This window comes from Toxotes jaculatrix, chromosome 8 (genome assembly GCF_017976425.1).
Source record: "Toxotes jaculatrix isolate fToxJac2 chromosome 8, fToxJac2.pri, whole genome shotgun sequence".
In the NCBI taxonomy this organism is placed as follows: Eukaryota; Metazoa; Chordata; class Actinopteri; family Toxotidae; genus Toxotes; species Toxotes jaculatrix.
The window spans coordinates 9,596,738-9,610,608 of record NC_054401.1 but is presented as its reverse complement, the minus strand read 5'-3'; the positions used below and the strand labels follow the sequence as shown (position 1 = coordinate 9,610,608).

General features: G+C 40.7%; 1 protein-coding gene and 1 non-coding gene across 2 annotated transcripts; both read left to right on the top strand.

The window, feature by feature from the left end:
• Positions 1-1,288: 1,288 nt before the first annotated feature.
• Positions 1,289-1,343, top strand: LOC121186670. The gene has a single exon (XR_005894524.1). It is a non-coding gene; the product is annotated as a U7 small nuclear RNA (small nuclear RNA).
• Positions 1,344-1,864: 521 nt separating this feature from the next.
• Positions 1,865-12,920, top strand: lpcat3 (lysophosphatidylcholine acyltransferase 3). Its single transcript, XM_041044251.1, has 13 exons — positions 1,865-2,038; positions 4,237-4,344; positions 5,735-5,841; positions 6,301-6,394; positions 6,656-6,693; positions 7,447-7,625; positions 7,777-7,885; positions 7,977-8,063; positions 8,360-8,523; positions 10,137-10,284; positions 10,674-10,829; positions 11,519-11,662; positions 11,758-12,920. The coding sequence occupies exons 1-12, from the start codon at positions 1,954-1,956 to the stop codon at positions 11,636-11,638; spliced, it is 1,395 nt and encodes a 464-aa protein (XP_040900185.1). The 5' UTR covers positions 1,865-1,953; the 3' UTR covers positions 11,639-11,662; positions 11,758-12,920.
• Positions 12,921-13,871: the final 951 nt, after the last annotated feature.

Here is a 13,871-nt window from a genome sequence, read left to right as displayed (position 1 = left end):
GCAACAGAAACATGATATCTGCAAAAATGACTTATCTCTTGTTGCCATAAAATGTGGAAGTTGGAATTCCCACCACTTTGAAAAGACAGTGCATTGGTCACAACCCCACAACTGAGGCATCAAAAGAAAGCCCAGGATGTCCACTTAAAAGGATAGATTCTATAAATGACATTTTGACCTAGGGGTCTCAGACTCATGTCCCCCACAGAGGACAAAAAAGAATTGCCAGGTCTCAGGAGGATATGAAATTAACATTCGTGCTGTTTGTATCCCTTTTTTGGCATAGTTTGGAACAGAAGTAAATCACAACCCCAAATTAATGGGTTGAATTAGGTGATTGATCAAGTAGAAACTATCTTGATAACTGATTAAGTTTTGGGTTTTTTTTTTTTTTCAAGTAGAAATGTCAAAAAGTTTGATAGTTACAGCTTCTCAAATGTGAAAATTAGCTGCTGTTAATTTTATATTACAGTAAACTGAAGATTTTTAGGATATTGTGATGGACATTTATTGCTGTTCGGTGATGTTTTATATACCAATCGGTTAATCGAGAAAATAACCATCAGATTAATTGATAATGAAAACAACTGTTAGCAGCAGCCCTAGGTATGAGTAATATTTGTTGTATGATTAGCTGCATAATTGTAGCTGAAAGAAACCACATCCTGCAACAAATGAATGAATGAAGCAATAAATAAATTGTGTACTTTAATGGAAATGTGTAATCAGTTATTATAAACTGATCTTGTATGGAATTAATTAACCACAGGCACAGTGATTGCATCAAAAACACAAATATAGTTTCAGTTTTAATATTTCTAATCTAAACATTTTCCCTTGGGGACTTACATTAATTTCTTTAATTGCAATGTAAAACACAGAAACTACCATCTGAACACATTTGGCAGAGAATCACAACTTAAAATAGATCAGATGCGCTGTGACAGAGACCTGTGACTGAGGCCGTGTTTGATTGGCTGAAACGACAAAAGTCCCGCCCTCTTTGTGCAGTCTCAGTCGAATATGGAGCCTTCTGATTGGAAGATATTCATCCCGTTTTTGCATACCCTGCATGCACTGCGGCTAAAAAACATTGTTCTGCGCACATAAAGTTGAATTCAAAAAGAGGTTTGTCAATTTGTGTTTGACATAAATACTCATTTTACTTTTGTTTTGTGTTTTTTTTTCTCATTTTCGTCCGCTCTTTACCGAGATACACTGCAACACCATAACAATAAGATGTGTATTTAGAATACTACCCATACCAAGCCGCTCTAGTTTATCAAGGAATTGTTTGCTCTTTATGTATTTCTCTAGAAGGTTTCTCTTAAAGAGAAGCCCACACATGCTGTTCAAAGAAACAATACGTTTAAACGAAGTTGATATGGTTAAGCTTCCCAACCCTTTTTGCGGGGTGTGTTGGGTTACTTGGATGCCATGTCGTTCTGCTGTTTCAATTCAGGTGAGGGATGACAGAGCGACTTATTAAACGCTCATTCAGTAAAACACGAGTTATAACTAACAGAGGTCTAATGCATTTATGGTTGAGGGTTTTGCAGCCAACCAGCACTGTTATTCCTGCGTTTCACCATTTGGGGGCAAACGTCCACCATCCTGTAAGGTCTGGTTTGATTACAAATGTTTTTTTTTTCTTCACGTACTTAAATGCATCGGTTGACTGGGTCGCTGCACTTCGTTGCATAATTCTGGATTGTGTGCTGGAAATACCTGTCAGCGCCAGGGTGCAACCTTTAGTGACACAGAAATTACCAATAAAACTGTGGTACGGCGGGAGAGGAGGGCCTGGAGGTGGGGAATCACACAGTTTAACTTTGAAAGAGGTTGAACCGCGGGTTTATAAGGGTGTGTGTGTGTGTATGCGTTTGTGTGCGTGCCGTGAGTTGGTTCAGTTCACTGAACCGTCGTGAAGAGACGTTTCCGCCCACAAGAAAGATGGCGGCTCCCTTGCTGGAGAAACTGTCGGAGTCTTTAGGTTCCCCGGAGCCAGCGGTTCGACTCATTTTATCAATTTTAATCGGTGAGTTTTGTCTCATGGGGTTAGTTAATTGTGGTAGCCAGCCGAAATTGCACCCAGCCCAGGTGACAGGTCCGGGTAGCGGGTATCTCCCACCGCTGTGTGTAACTGTCACTGCTAACATGACGCTCAGTCAGTTATGGACTGTGATACATAGCTACAGGCGGAACACCACCGGCTGTCTTGTTCTGCCAGTTTGCCAACAGCTAAAGATTTACACTCATTGATTAGTCACGGGCTTCCCCAAAACAACGGATTAATCTCCAGAGAGCCCTGGAATAAATGGCACACACCATCAACGTTCAGGTTTCCTGCAAAATGTCACCATCAGCGGCGAAAGTGTGGTTGGTAACCGGCGTGAAGGTTGTGGTACTCCAGCTAGTTTTTTTGTGAGTGGGGCTTTGGTGTGCTGTCAAGTGTTGTCGGAATTTGTCTGCTCCCTCTTTAATTAATGCCCTATTTGTTGGACCAGCTACCAAACTACACAACTAGGTCAAGTAAACTAGACAGATACAAATCCAGACTACCAAAATACTCCCTCCTCCTCCAGTGAGATGAAATTGTTAGTGGGCTTGTAGGATTAGGGTTATTGTATGAGAGCTGTGTTGGTGTTGAGGTCGGGTGAAAATAATAGCCCCAGTGTTGTTGGGGGAGGGAAAAGCTTTGTCAAGGAGAATGAGTTCAGGCTGCCAAAAATATGCTACTCCTACTCATTTGAGTAGAGGGGGTATGTTACAGTTTACCATGAGTTTACTGTTTGTTTGTTTGTTTTGTTTTTTTGAGATGCATAAGTTTGCTTCAACTTCAGACCTGATGTTTTATTAGAGGTTGTAACACAGCTCTACTTCAGGACTACAGGGTGGGAATGTCAGGGGTGTGTGTGTGGATGGGGTGGGGGGAAGTGTCCTCCACGCTGTCCTCTGAACTTTGCTCTGACACATGGACACATGGTCTGTTTTTCTGTCTGTGTAGCCCCACACAGTGCAATACAACAGACTGAACATGCCCATTCAGATCAGACTTTGGTTAGCTAATGCCTGAACCCCGTCTGTCAGCCTGTTGCAGGCTCCTTTTCCTGGTGTTACTTCATGTGTCTTGCATAATATTGTAATCATATAGCAACTGCCTTGTACATTGGAGCCTGAAATAACTGGAGGTTTTGTCAGTATTTCCTCTGCTCTACATACGTTAGGCTTTGCTCAGTCGGCTGATTTGCAAGAGCTGCTACATAGCAGTTCACTGAGTGGGACTTGAACCCAGTTATATTTTCAAAGTAATAGTAATACACAAGTTAAAATGCACTTTGTTTTATTTATGGCAGCAGGACAGTGCCCTCTTGTCATCATTATAAAGCAACTTTTCTACCAGTGCAATGGTGTGGTTCATTGATGGGTTTTTAGAATTTGGACAACAGTGGAGATCTATGGCACAGACACCAACAATACTTGTTATAAAGATCAGTTCATTATTCATACACCTTATCTTTTAAAGTTAGTCAGCAGAAGCAGCAGGAAACTTGACTGTTGATTTATGTTCAAGATCAAATGAAGCAGCATTTTATATTAAGCTGCATTTAAGCTGCAGCAGTGCATGTGAATATGCAAACCCTTCTGTTATACCCACTAATTGGAGGGTATAACTAGTTCTTTTCTAGTCTCTGGTAGGACAGAGTTGTGAGGTCCTTCTCCTGTCATCCAGTCAGAAACAGCAGATTCAGATGTTGTACTGTTTGGCTTCTCACTTGTTTTATTATCACATTCACACGCTCAGTGAAGCCATAAGTTTATATATAACATTACATAACATTTCTACATCTCAGATATTTACTGCAAATATCAATCTGCAACTACATTGTGTTGAGTCAAAATGTGAACAAGAACAAGTCAAACTGAACTAGATGATCCTATGTAAGAAGACATTTCACCACGATGACTGGTGAGTGTTTGTTCTTTCCATTGTCCCAGTTAGGGCAGTTATCTTTCTCCCTGAGATGCTAGATTTGCACCAACACACACCACACATGCGCACAAGTGGTGCTAATGTGTTGGGGCGTGTGTGTGCCATATGTTTTTGCCGCAAGGTCAGTGTTGTTAATACCACGAGGTGTCAACAGTAGCTCACTTAGTTGATCTGAAAGTACACACTGTGACAGTTTTTTTTTTGTTTTTCTTCCCCTGTATTTCTCCTTGTCTCTCCTTCAGGGTATCCCTGTGCTCTGGTGTACCGGAAGTTCTTGTTCTACCAGCCTGCCACTGTTGTCCACTTGTTCCACACATTCTCTGGACTGGCTCTAGCAGCATTCAACTTTGGTGAGAGGAAGAGGAAACTTTGTGTTGTGTTTGTGGTGGAAAGACTGCATAGGCATTATTTATTTATTTTATTATTATTCATATTATATTATTTTTTTATTATTCAGCTGTTAAAAAATAATAACATCATTATTTATGTATAGTTGTGTTCATTTATCCTACCACAGTTGAAAACAGTCGAGTTTGTGAAGATGTGTGTCAGGCCTTCTTTAAAGCTACCCTGTGGAGTTTTCTTCTAAACAAAGAAACATTATATTTAAATTCAGTTTTGCTCACCAAAACGTACTGTGTATCCCTGAGGTCTAACAAGTTCATTTAGTTCTTCATAAAACATTTGCAAATTTACTTGCTAGCAGTCTTCTTCTTCTTCCCTGCCTTTGATGGGACGTTGATGTTTTTCTCGTGTGTGCATGAGATAAACAAAACAGGGACCAGCTCATAAAACTGCTCCATAGTGCTACTAGCGGTCAAAAAGACCACAGGGTACCTTTAAATTTAAAGGCAACATTGCATGTTAGCACTTAAAGCCAAGCTCAGATGCTTTAACCTACCAGAGGTGTGATAAAGTTATTGTTCAGCAAGTCACAAATTAGTAAGTTAGTCTCAAGTCAAATGGAACAAAATGGCTTAGCAATGTCTGTTCAAAGCTCAAGCTAAGTCTTTTCCATGTGGATGAGTCATCAACTAATATTAAGTAATTTCCTGGTTGACGAGGAAGTAAATGTTCTTCAAATTCAGATTGCTTCTTTTGTCCAGCCAACAGTCAGAAACCCAAAGATGAATTAATTTTTAATAATGGACTACTTGTTTTAGTCATTTTTCAGTCAAAAATGCCAAACATTTTCTGGTTTTGGCTTGTTTTATCTAGTAAATGTGGTGAGTTATAATATGCATTTTTTACTATCATCTGAAATTGCATAGACAAAATCTGCAGATTATTGTCAAGGTAAATCGATAATACGACTAATTGTTTCAGCTCTACAGGAGAGTAATGCTATATCTTTTATTTGCCATAGTGACAACAATGGTAAGAAGTGCATCTCTGGACAGGATGAAAAGATAAAAGGATGAGGGTGGCATGCTGGACTAAACACAAACTGCTAACATTGATTTCTTTCTCTTCTCTTTATTCTGTTGTGGCTGCACTTGGATTTTACAGCAGGTCTGTTGCATTATCTCTCTCCTTGTGGAATACTTTTTCTTCCAACCCTCTTTGAAAACTCATTTCAAGTCGGATGTTTGTCATGTCTGTACCTTGGCGTCGTCTCTCCATCTCTGTCAATGCTGAACTGTGGAGGCAAAATGCTGTTGTCATGTCCAGTCCTACAGGTCACACTTGACTGCACTCACCATCATCCCCCACCCATCCCTCTTTTCATCTCTTTCCCAGGCCCTCAGCTTTATCACTCCGCAGTATGCATCCTTGTCCAATTCCTGATGCTGAGGCTCATGGGAAGGACAGTAACAGCTGTCCTGAGCAGCTTTACCTTTCAAATGGTGAGGTGTTCTGCTGTTTCTTTTTCTTTCTCCTTTTCCATTTATAGAAATAGCTCCCAATTGTGCACCGCCAGACTTTTACTGCAGTGGCTCGGGTACTGCCCAGTTGGTCTGCGCAGTCTTCTAACTGATTTCTGCATCTGCAGTCTGTGATTTCCTTTGATTTCCTTGTTAATGTCTACACACAGTTTGTCCAGTATACTTAAAAGGGCCACTTACAACTAAGGCCAGCGATCTTATGGTGTTGTTACATACTTCCTGTGGGAATGTTGGAACATTTATTTTTACAGTGTCTTGTTTTTTTTATACCCACATTTGGAGAAATATGGTAGTGAAGCCAAGTTTTTAAACAGAAAGGTGCCCACTGTGATTGACATCGGCTTGTATTTGATAAGGCCGCGCTTTGCTTCCTAGATCTTTTTGTTTTTCATTTTTTCTCCTCTCCTCTTCTTACTGCAGGTATACCTGCTGGCAGGGTATTACTACACAGCAACAGAGGAGTATGACATCAAGTGGACCATGCCTCATTGTGTCCTCATGCTTAAACTTGTTGGTGAGTGGACTCTAGGTCTCTTTGCACTGCTCTGCTTCACAAACCCAATTGTTTCATATAAGAGAGATCTTGTCTCATGTTTGATTTGATGTCTTCCTGTTTTTGTTGTTGTATCCTCCCTCTGTTCTCTAGTGAAAGATTAACACATTGATAGACTACTGACAGGGCCTCTGGATGCCATAAGATATTCATTCAAATGATCATGACAGCATTAGTCACCCTAACATAGTCTCTGACACCAGTTGCATTTTCTGATTACAGGTTTGTCATTTGATTACTATGACGGCGGGAAGGAACCAGTGAGTTGGTTGATCTCTCTTGCTTTTGCTTGCTTGATCATTGGGTCAATATATTGATCTGTTATGGCATGTTCTTTGTTTGACTTCTGCTCACAATTTATCTGTAGTGGTCATTTCTTTTTCTGTAAATGTCATTTCTGGCTTTCACGCAGCTACAGTCAGTCACTAAATACAAACAAGTTACTTGGGACAAGCAAAATAGTTTAGGGCCTCAAGACAAGATTAATCAGCCAGTTATTATTGCCTCAGCAAAATTGTTTGTTAGCCTATAAAATTTACCACAATCTACAGTATGTGGGAGAAGATTTTGGTTCAGTGTGACTCAAACACTGACTGTAGCATAGTAGATTCCGCAAGGTTACTTAAGCAAACAAATGCTTTGTTGTAAAGCAAACAATACTTACCTGCAGCTCCAGAGAAGGTAATTGGGCACACTAGGCAAGTGCAAAAGAAGGATCGTGAGAGATGTGGGCCCCTGCATACATTATTATTTATTATTATATTATCAAATGATGGGCAAGGGTTACGCTTCAGCACACAGTTTACAGCCTGTAGTTAAATGACAGTTAATGAGCATTTAGTTCAGTAATATTGAGTTTGGGGTCATTGTAGTTGTGGTCAGTGTTTTAAAATGCCCTCTCTCTCTCTATCATTTCCGTTCACTTCTTTCCTTCCTGCCATCCCTCCTTTCTATTCCTCTTCTTCTTTTTCTTTTTTTTTATGGTGTTTTTCTTCCCCTATCTTAAATCCCAGTCCCAGCTGAATTCAGAGCAGAAGCAAGCAGCCCTGCAGTCTGTGCCTTCTCTGCTCGAGGTCTGTGGCTTTTCCTACTTCTATGGAGGCTTTCTGGTGGGGCCCCAGTTTACAATGCGCAGCTACCAGAGGCTGGTGGCAGGGGAGCTCACCGACTGCCCTGGAAAGCCTCCAAACAGGTAAAAGAGTGAGAAAATTATGTAAAAGGAGCTAAAACTCATCTTTATTACATCTCTGCTTAAAAGAAAACTGTCCAGGGTCACAACTCTGCAGTTAACATTATTGCCTTGCCATCTCCCATCCTCATTGTTTCCTTTCTTTGTATTTCAGTTTTATACCAGCTATGAAGAGGTTTACTCTGGGTTTTGCCTTCCTGGTGATATTTGCAGTATTTGGTCCCTATTACCCAGACAGCTACTACTTAACAGATGAGTATGAGGTGAGAACGACAAATAATCACAATGTACTCATTCATCTTTCAGTGCAAGACAAGTCACAGTCTAAAATGGAAAACTGTGTCCTTTCCACAGGCTCAGCCTTTCTGGTATCGCTGTGTGTTTATTCTGCTTTGGGCTAAAGTCATTTTGTATAAATATGTCAGCTGTTGGCTCATAGCGGTAAGTAGCCACTTGATCTGCAAATTTGTGCACACTTCATGTACATCATTTATGTGAAACTGCATTTAAACCCAGTGCCCAGCTCAACACTTGCTATGAGAGAGCATTAACAGGAAAATGATCACCCTTTACATACATTTTCATTCACTCAAATGTGCATGATTACATTTTTTATGTCACACCCCGATCAGCCCACATTAATATGTACATTCCCAGTTTATCAGGTTTTTTTGCTTCATGGTGTCATATGACACAAGCGAATGATGGCCGTAATGTGTCTTTGATGTGTGTTACAGGAGGGTGTGTGTATACTGTCTGGACTAGGCTACAGTGGTGTTGTGGATGGCAAGCACCAGTGGGACGCCTGTGCCAACATGAAGGTGTGGCTCTTTGAAACCACGCCGCTTTTTGGAGGAACCATTGCTTCCTTCAACATCAACACTAACGCCTGGGCTGCCAGGTCAGTGTGGAGCCTGAAATCCTTGAGCTTCTCTTACTCGTATTCAGAGTGGTGGCGTTAAACGTTAAACATTTACTTAGATGATAACAGCAATGTAAAGGGCAAGACAGTTCAATCCAGTGCTTCAAGAAGGAGTAGCCTGATATCACATAACTAGATGAATCATCACAGGGAGGGAGCAGACATCCTGGGGAGGGGTATAAAAGTTTTCACACAATAACAGCCACTTTTCCAGGAGCAGCTTCATGCATGAAATTCTGCGCACACGTGACACCATTTGACGGTGACCACAGTGAGCAAAGCAATTTATTTAACATACAGTTTATTACATGGTCCATTTCATTTGAATGCATAAGCTGCCTAGGCGTACTTTTACTTTCTACCGTTCAAAACCGCATGAGACACAGAGAGTGAAGAAGGGAGAATTGGTTTTTAAAGTGGAAATAAAAGGATGCAGAAATGTGAAATGTCTCTCTACAGGTAACTAATGAAGTAAATTAGAACTTTACTAATGGGTGGCATTATACTGTATATGACTGGTCGATGGAGAACTCTCAGGTCCTTGGTAGACACACACTTGACACTTAAAATGCTCTCTTTGTTTGGCCTATGAAGAAAAATCTGTTTATAGTCTCATGTGTGCCACCTCTGAGTTACAGGTCTCTCAGCACACGTTAAAGCAGTTTAGTAATAAATGGGTTCAGGTAACTCTATGTTAGATTGATTCTGTATTTCTTAACCCTTCTTCTTCTGGAAGAAAAGCTAGATAGAATTACATAACATTCTTTTTTGTGAGGCATTTAAACTCATACAACATACAGTAAGTAATTAGAGAAGTTAGCTGCAGGGGACGCTTCATATACGTCATGTTTTATTTCAGTTACTACCTCCAGACAGTATCTCCTCAAAGGCATTCATGGTGTTGCAGCTGGCCGTAAACACAAAAGCACAAAAGACAGAAATAGTTGTGTGAAATGTGAAAAAAGAGAGCTTTGGAAAGAAGTTAAAATCCTTCCTACTTTCTCATGCCTACACACCCAGTCAGTTGCTGTGTTAAGAGGGAGTGCTTGTCAGACATTCAGTTGCAGAAAGTAAAATAAACTGCCTGAAACAACCTCCCAATTTTACAGAGGTGAAAGGCGTGTGCGTATGTGGGGCAGGTTCAGATGCTGTTAATGATCTGACAGGCACTGTGTTTGAAACATACTGAGGCCTTGGACAAACTTTTAATCAGTGGTGTTTCATATGCTTGTTTGTCTGACCCTTCTCTCTAGAGCTAGTACTTCAGCTTGTGACTAGTGTCACAAAACAAAATACTATAGTCTAAAGACTGAAAACACACTGTGCACACACTGTAGTCTGGGTCACCACTGAATTGATGAATACCCTTGCAGAGGACTCAAAGTTGTTGAAATGTTTTAATATAACCTCAGTTGCTATGCAACAGCAATGTCCAGGTAAGTGAGTGCTGGCTATGTAGACAGAGATAGCTGATTCATTAGGTATTTCTGACTGCCCTTATCCAGATTTTTAGTCAATAAGATGATCCAAAACTCTTGACTTGATTTTTGTTCTCTCTCTCTCTCATTGATTTATTTTTATTTTTTTTAAAGACACGTCTTCAAGCGGTTGAAGTTCCTTGGCAATAAGACCATGTCTCACGTGGCCACACTGTTCTTTCTGACAGTTTGGCATGGCCTTCACTCCGGATACATCTTGTGCTTCTCCATGGAGTTTTTCATCATAACTGTAGAGAGACAGGTATGAAGAGTTATAAACCACTTGGGTATTTATTCCAGTAGGTGGTTAATTTGTTGTTTTCTCTTACTTCATGCTTATTGACTCTTTCTTTGCACCTTGTCAGTATGAACCCACTGTTTAAATTTTAACAAGAGACAAGCTCTTGTTATTAAATAGCTTAACGCTATTGATCAAATGTACCTCACTGCTGAATGGGCTTGTAATTAAATATTGACTGCAGTCGCAATTTGACATCAGTTTATATAACCATTTTTTATTATATTTCTGTAACAGTTATGAAATATGTGTGTGTGTGTGTGTGTGTGTGTGTGTGTGTGTGTGTGTGTGTGTGTGTGTGTGTGTGTGTGTGTGTGTGTGTGTGTGTGTGTGTGTGTGTGTGTGTGTGACAGGCCCTGGCACTGGTGAGGGACAGTCCCTTGTTGACGAAACTGGCCAACAGCGCATTCTACCCTCTCATCTATGTAGTCCAGCAGTTTATACACTGGCTCTTCATGGGCTACCCCCTAGTGCCATTCTGCCTCTTCACCTATGACAAATGGCTCAAGGTAACTCACAACCCTTTAACAATAGAGTCATAGGTTAAATGTGGTAGTTCTCACTTAAGTCATTCAGATTTGGGTGTCATAGTTCAGGTAAAGGGACCGAGGGAGGGACCTGTTCTCAGCGTCCACAAACTGTGGATGCTGAGAACAGGTTAAATCACTGGATGTTCGGACCAAAAACAGCACTGCATAAAAAAAACAAAAAAACACAAGGGGCTGCGTTTGTGAGGAGCATGTTGCCAGCGAGACAAAGAAATATAATGCAGATTTTAAACAAGCAAGGCTGTGATTTACAACATGTGATTTTCTTGCTCCTTTTGGCTCATTTAACTATTTAAAACACCTGTTCCGATCAGTGCATGAGCACACAGGAAAAACTGTAGAGCTCAAAAATCTATTTGCAGTTTCCAAGCGATGTGAAATGTGAGGCTGCTACCTTTTGTGTGCAAGTAGAACTCAAGTTATTCAAGTTAGGAACATGAAATGGCTGCAGTGTCTGTGCATGGCACCATGAAACCAAGCTGCAAGTCACTTTTATGACATAAGTATTTAGATCCAAGATTTTTAAAGCAAGACAAGAAAAGTTTTTACTAGTGGACCGGTGAGGTGGAGACAGAGCAGGTGTCATTCATAACACTGGGATGTGTAAATGAAAATCTTCATTTGACTGCTCTGTCGTTTTTGTTTTTCAGGTGTATTCGTCTGTCTATTTCTGTGGTCACATTTTCTTCCTCGTAGCCTTTTTAATCATGCCATACCTTCGTATGGTGCTGGTGCCTAAGAAAGAACGGAGCCAGAAAAAGAAGGAATAAAACCTGGTACTAAGACTTGGCATGGTAGGCAAGTTCGGGGCTTATGTTTTGCCATTTTGTTTCATTCAGTAATGCTGTGATGGAGAAAGCTGTGAAATAATCTCTGTTTTTCCTTTTAGGTGCATTTAAGGCTGAAAATCCACTGAAGGGAACTGTGACTTTCAAGGAGCAGAATGGAAAATATTTTAAGGCCTTTACTTATATATATATATATATATATAGATATATATATATGTCCATGTAAAAATAAATTTCTATATATTTTTGTGTTTTAAATGGGGAGGGTGTTTTTATGAACATTCTAAGAAATGTTTACAGGAAATACCATTGTGCCACGTGGGGTAATTGTGAGCCAATCAGGGGCGATTTCCTGTTTGTTTGTTTTGCCTTTTTTTTTTTTTTAAGACATGGGGGACTTGTAGAACTTGAGAGACTTACATGCTGTCGACACAGAATTGCACTCACCAGTCACAGGTTCAAAGTCTGTCATTGACTCCGATGTGTTTTATGTTTCATTTCTCTGTCTCACGTCTGGCACCTGCATTTAGCAGCAGCTGTAAGCCTCTACAGAAAGTTTAAGCACAGCACTGGCCTATGTGGCGCTTTCTAATTTAATGATGCAACATGCATACGGCTTTTTGCAAAAGACAGATGCTAATAGTGGTATAATAATAATAATAATAATAATCAAGGGGGTTGTTTCTTGAAAGTGGCTGCCAAGTGGTTATACAAGCACTGTAAATCACACAATATACGCTAACACTCAACTCAAAATGGCCTTGTATTAATGAATGTTTTTACAGTACATTTTGTCCTGCTTTTAATTTGATTTGTGATAACAAACAAACAAACGAGTTTTAACAGCTTTTATGAAAAAGAACATTTTTGTAGCTTTGGATAAGATTTCATGGATGGATTTTCATTGTTCTCCTGCCTTTCCTCATTTGATGTTTGAGCTGTTTTTCTTGCCACACGTCCTACTCTCCCCATGTTCAGTCTACTCCACTCCTCTGTCTGCCTGCTTCGAGGGCCCTCAGGTCTGAAATGCACAGATGTGAAAGTGAACAGTTTCATAAGGAGACTTAACGCACTGCCCAACCATACAATAATTCACTATGGCGTCTATGAACAGGAGCCATAGGCTGTGTTTTGAGTGAGTTGAGGAATTGTCTCATTTTGAACTGGAAGCAAAACAAACAAACGAAAAAAATTCACATTTGTGTCTGATTTCCACAGTTTCACCTATGAACTGTGCATCTGTTTCTAACAGCAGGCGATAATTTTTAAAAAAAAAAAGTGTGAATAAGAAGCATCCCATCCCACAGTGGGATTGTCTCTATATTTTTATTTTTTTTGGGGGGGGGGGCGCTGGACTTTTCTGACCCATGGCATGCTGGAGGACAGCCCAGCATTGCTGCTGCTGTCGTGTCTGAGCTGATGCTAACACAGGGGGAGGAAGAACCTCACTGTAGCAACAGCCCAGATTTTTAGTAATATTTATACATGACATGGTGTTTATTAATTGATGTGAATTGCTATTTCAAGAGACTACTTTTTTTTTTTTTGTCTTATTCTTACCAAATGTAAAAAAGGAAACGAAAATTTGGGATTGATAAGGGGGAGTGATTTTTTTTTTTTGTTTTTGTTTTTTTTCAAAATACAGTTTTATAACTACATTAAAATGCTGCATTTCAAGCAAGGCCTGTGTGGTTAGTGTGTGTGTGTGTGTGTCCCGTCGGTTTCCTCTCCTTGACGGGAGCGCGGGACAAAAAGGGGGTGATGTGACGTCATTTTGCAGTCTGGCAATGGGAAGCACGAGCTGTGGGGAAATGTGGGGAACTTATTTCACTGATGGAGCAGGCCCCGGACATGAAAACTAACGCGACGAGATGAATTGCTGTGTCGGGCTCTGAGTCACTCTCAATGTGCGTTCAACAGCAAAAAACAGCCAGAGCAGCAGTCTGGTGCCGAGCAGGTGGGGGCCGGAGAGAGAGAGAGAGAGAGAGAGAAGGACGCAGTGTGGGCGGGTTAAGAAACGCCGAGAGGGAGGGGACGCCAGCGTAATATTCCCACCGTTTTTGCTCCCTCTCATCTCCTCTCCTCCGTAGAGCCGAAAAAAAAAAAACAAGGGCATCCATCGGTGTCTTAATCTGCCTCACATCTCATCGCCGAGTCTGAGATATACCCTGACATTTTTCCGAGCCGCCGTTGAAGAGCGTCTGTGCGCGCGCGC

What these genes read in the sequence shown, in the direction of transcription:
- lpcat3 (XM_041044251.1), top strand. Translation starts at nt 1,954, where the DNA reads ATGGCGGCTCCCTTGCTGGAGAAACTGTCGGAGTCTTTAGGTTCCCCG. An exon ending in CCTCATGCTTAAACTTGTTG is followed by an intron (nt 6,395 to 6,655) that starts GTGAGTGGACTC and finishes TTCTGATTACAG; the next exon opens with GTTTGTCATTTGATTACTAT. An exon ending in CCTGGAAAGCCTCCAAACAG is followed by an intron (nt 7,626 to 7,776) that starts GTAAAAGAGTGA and finishes TTTGTATTTCAG; the next exon opens with TTTTATACCAGCTATGAAGA.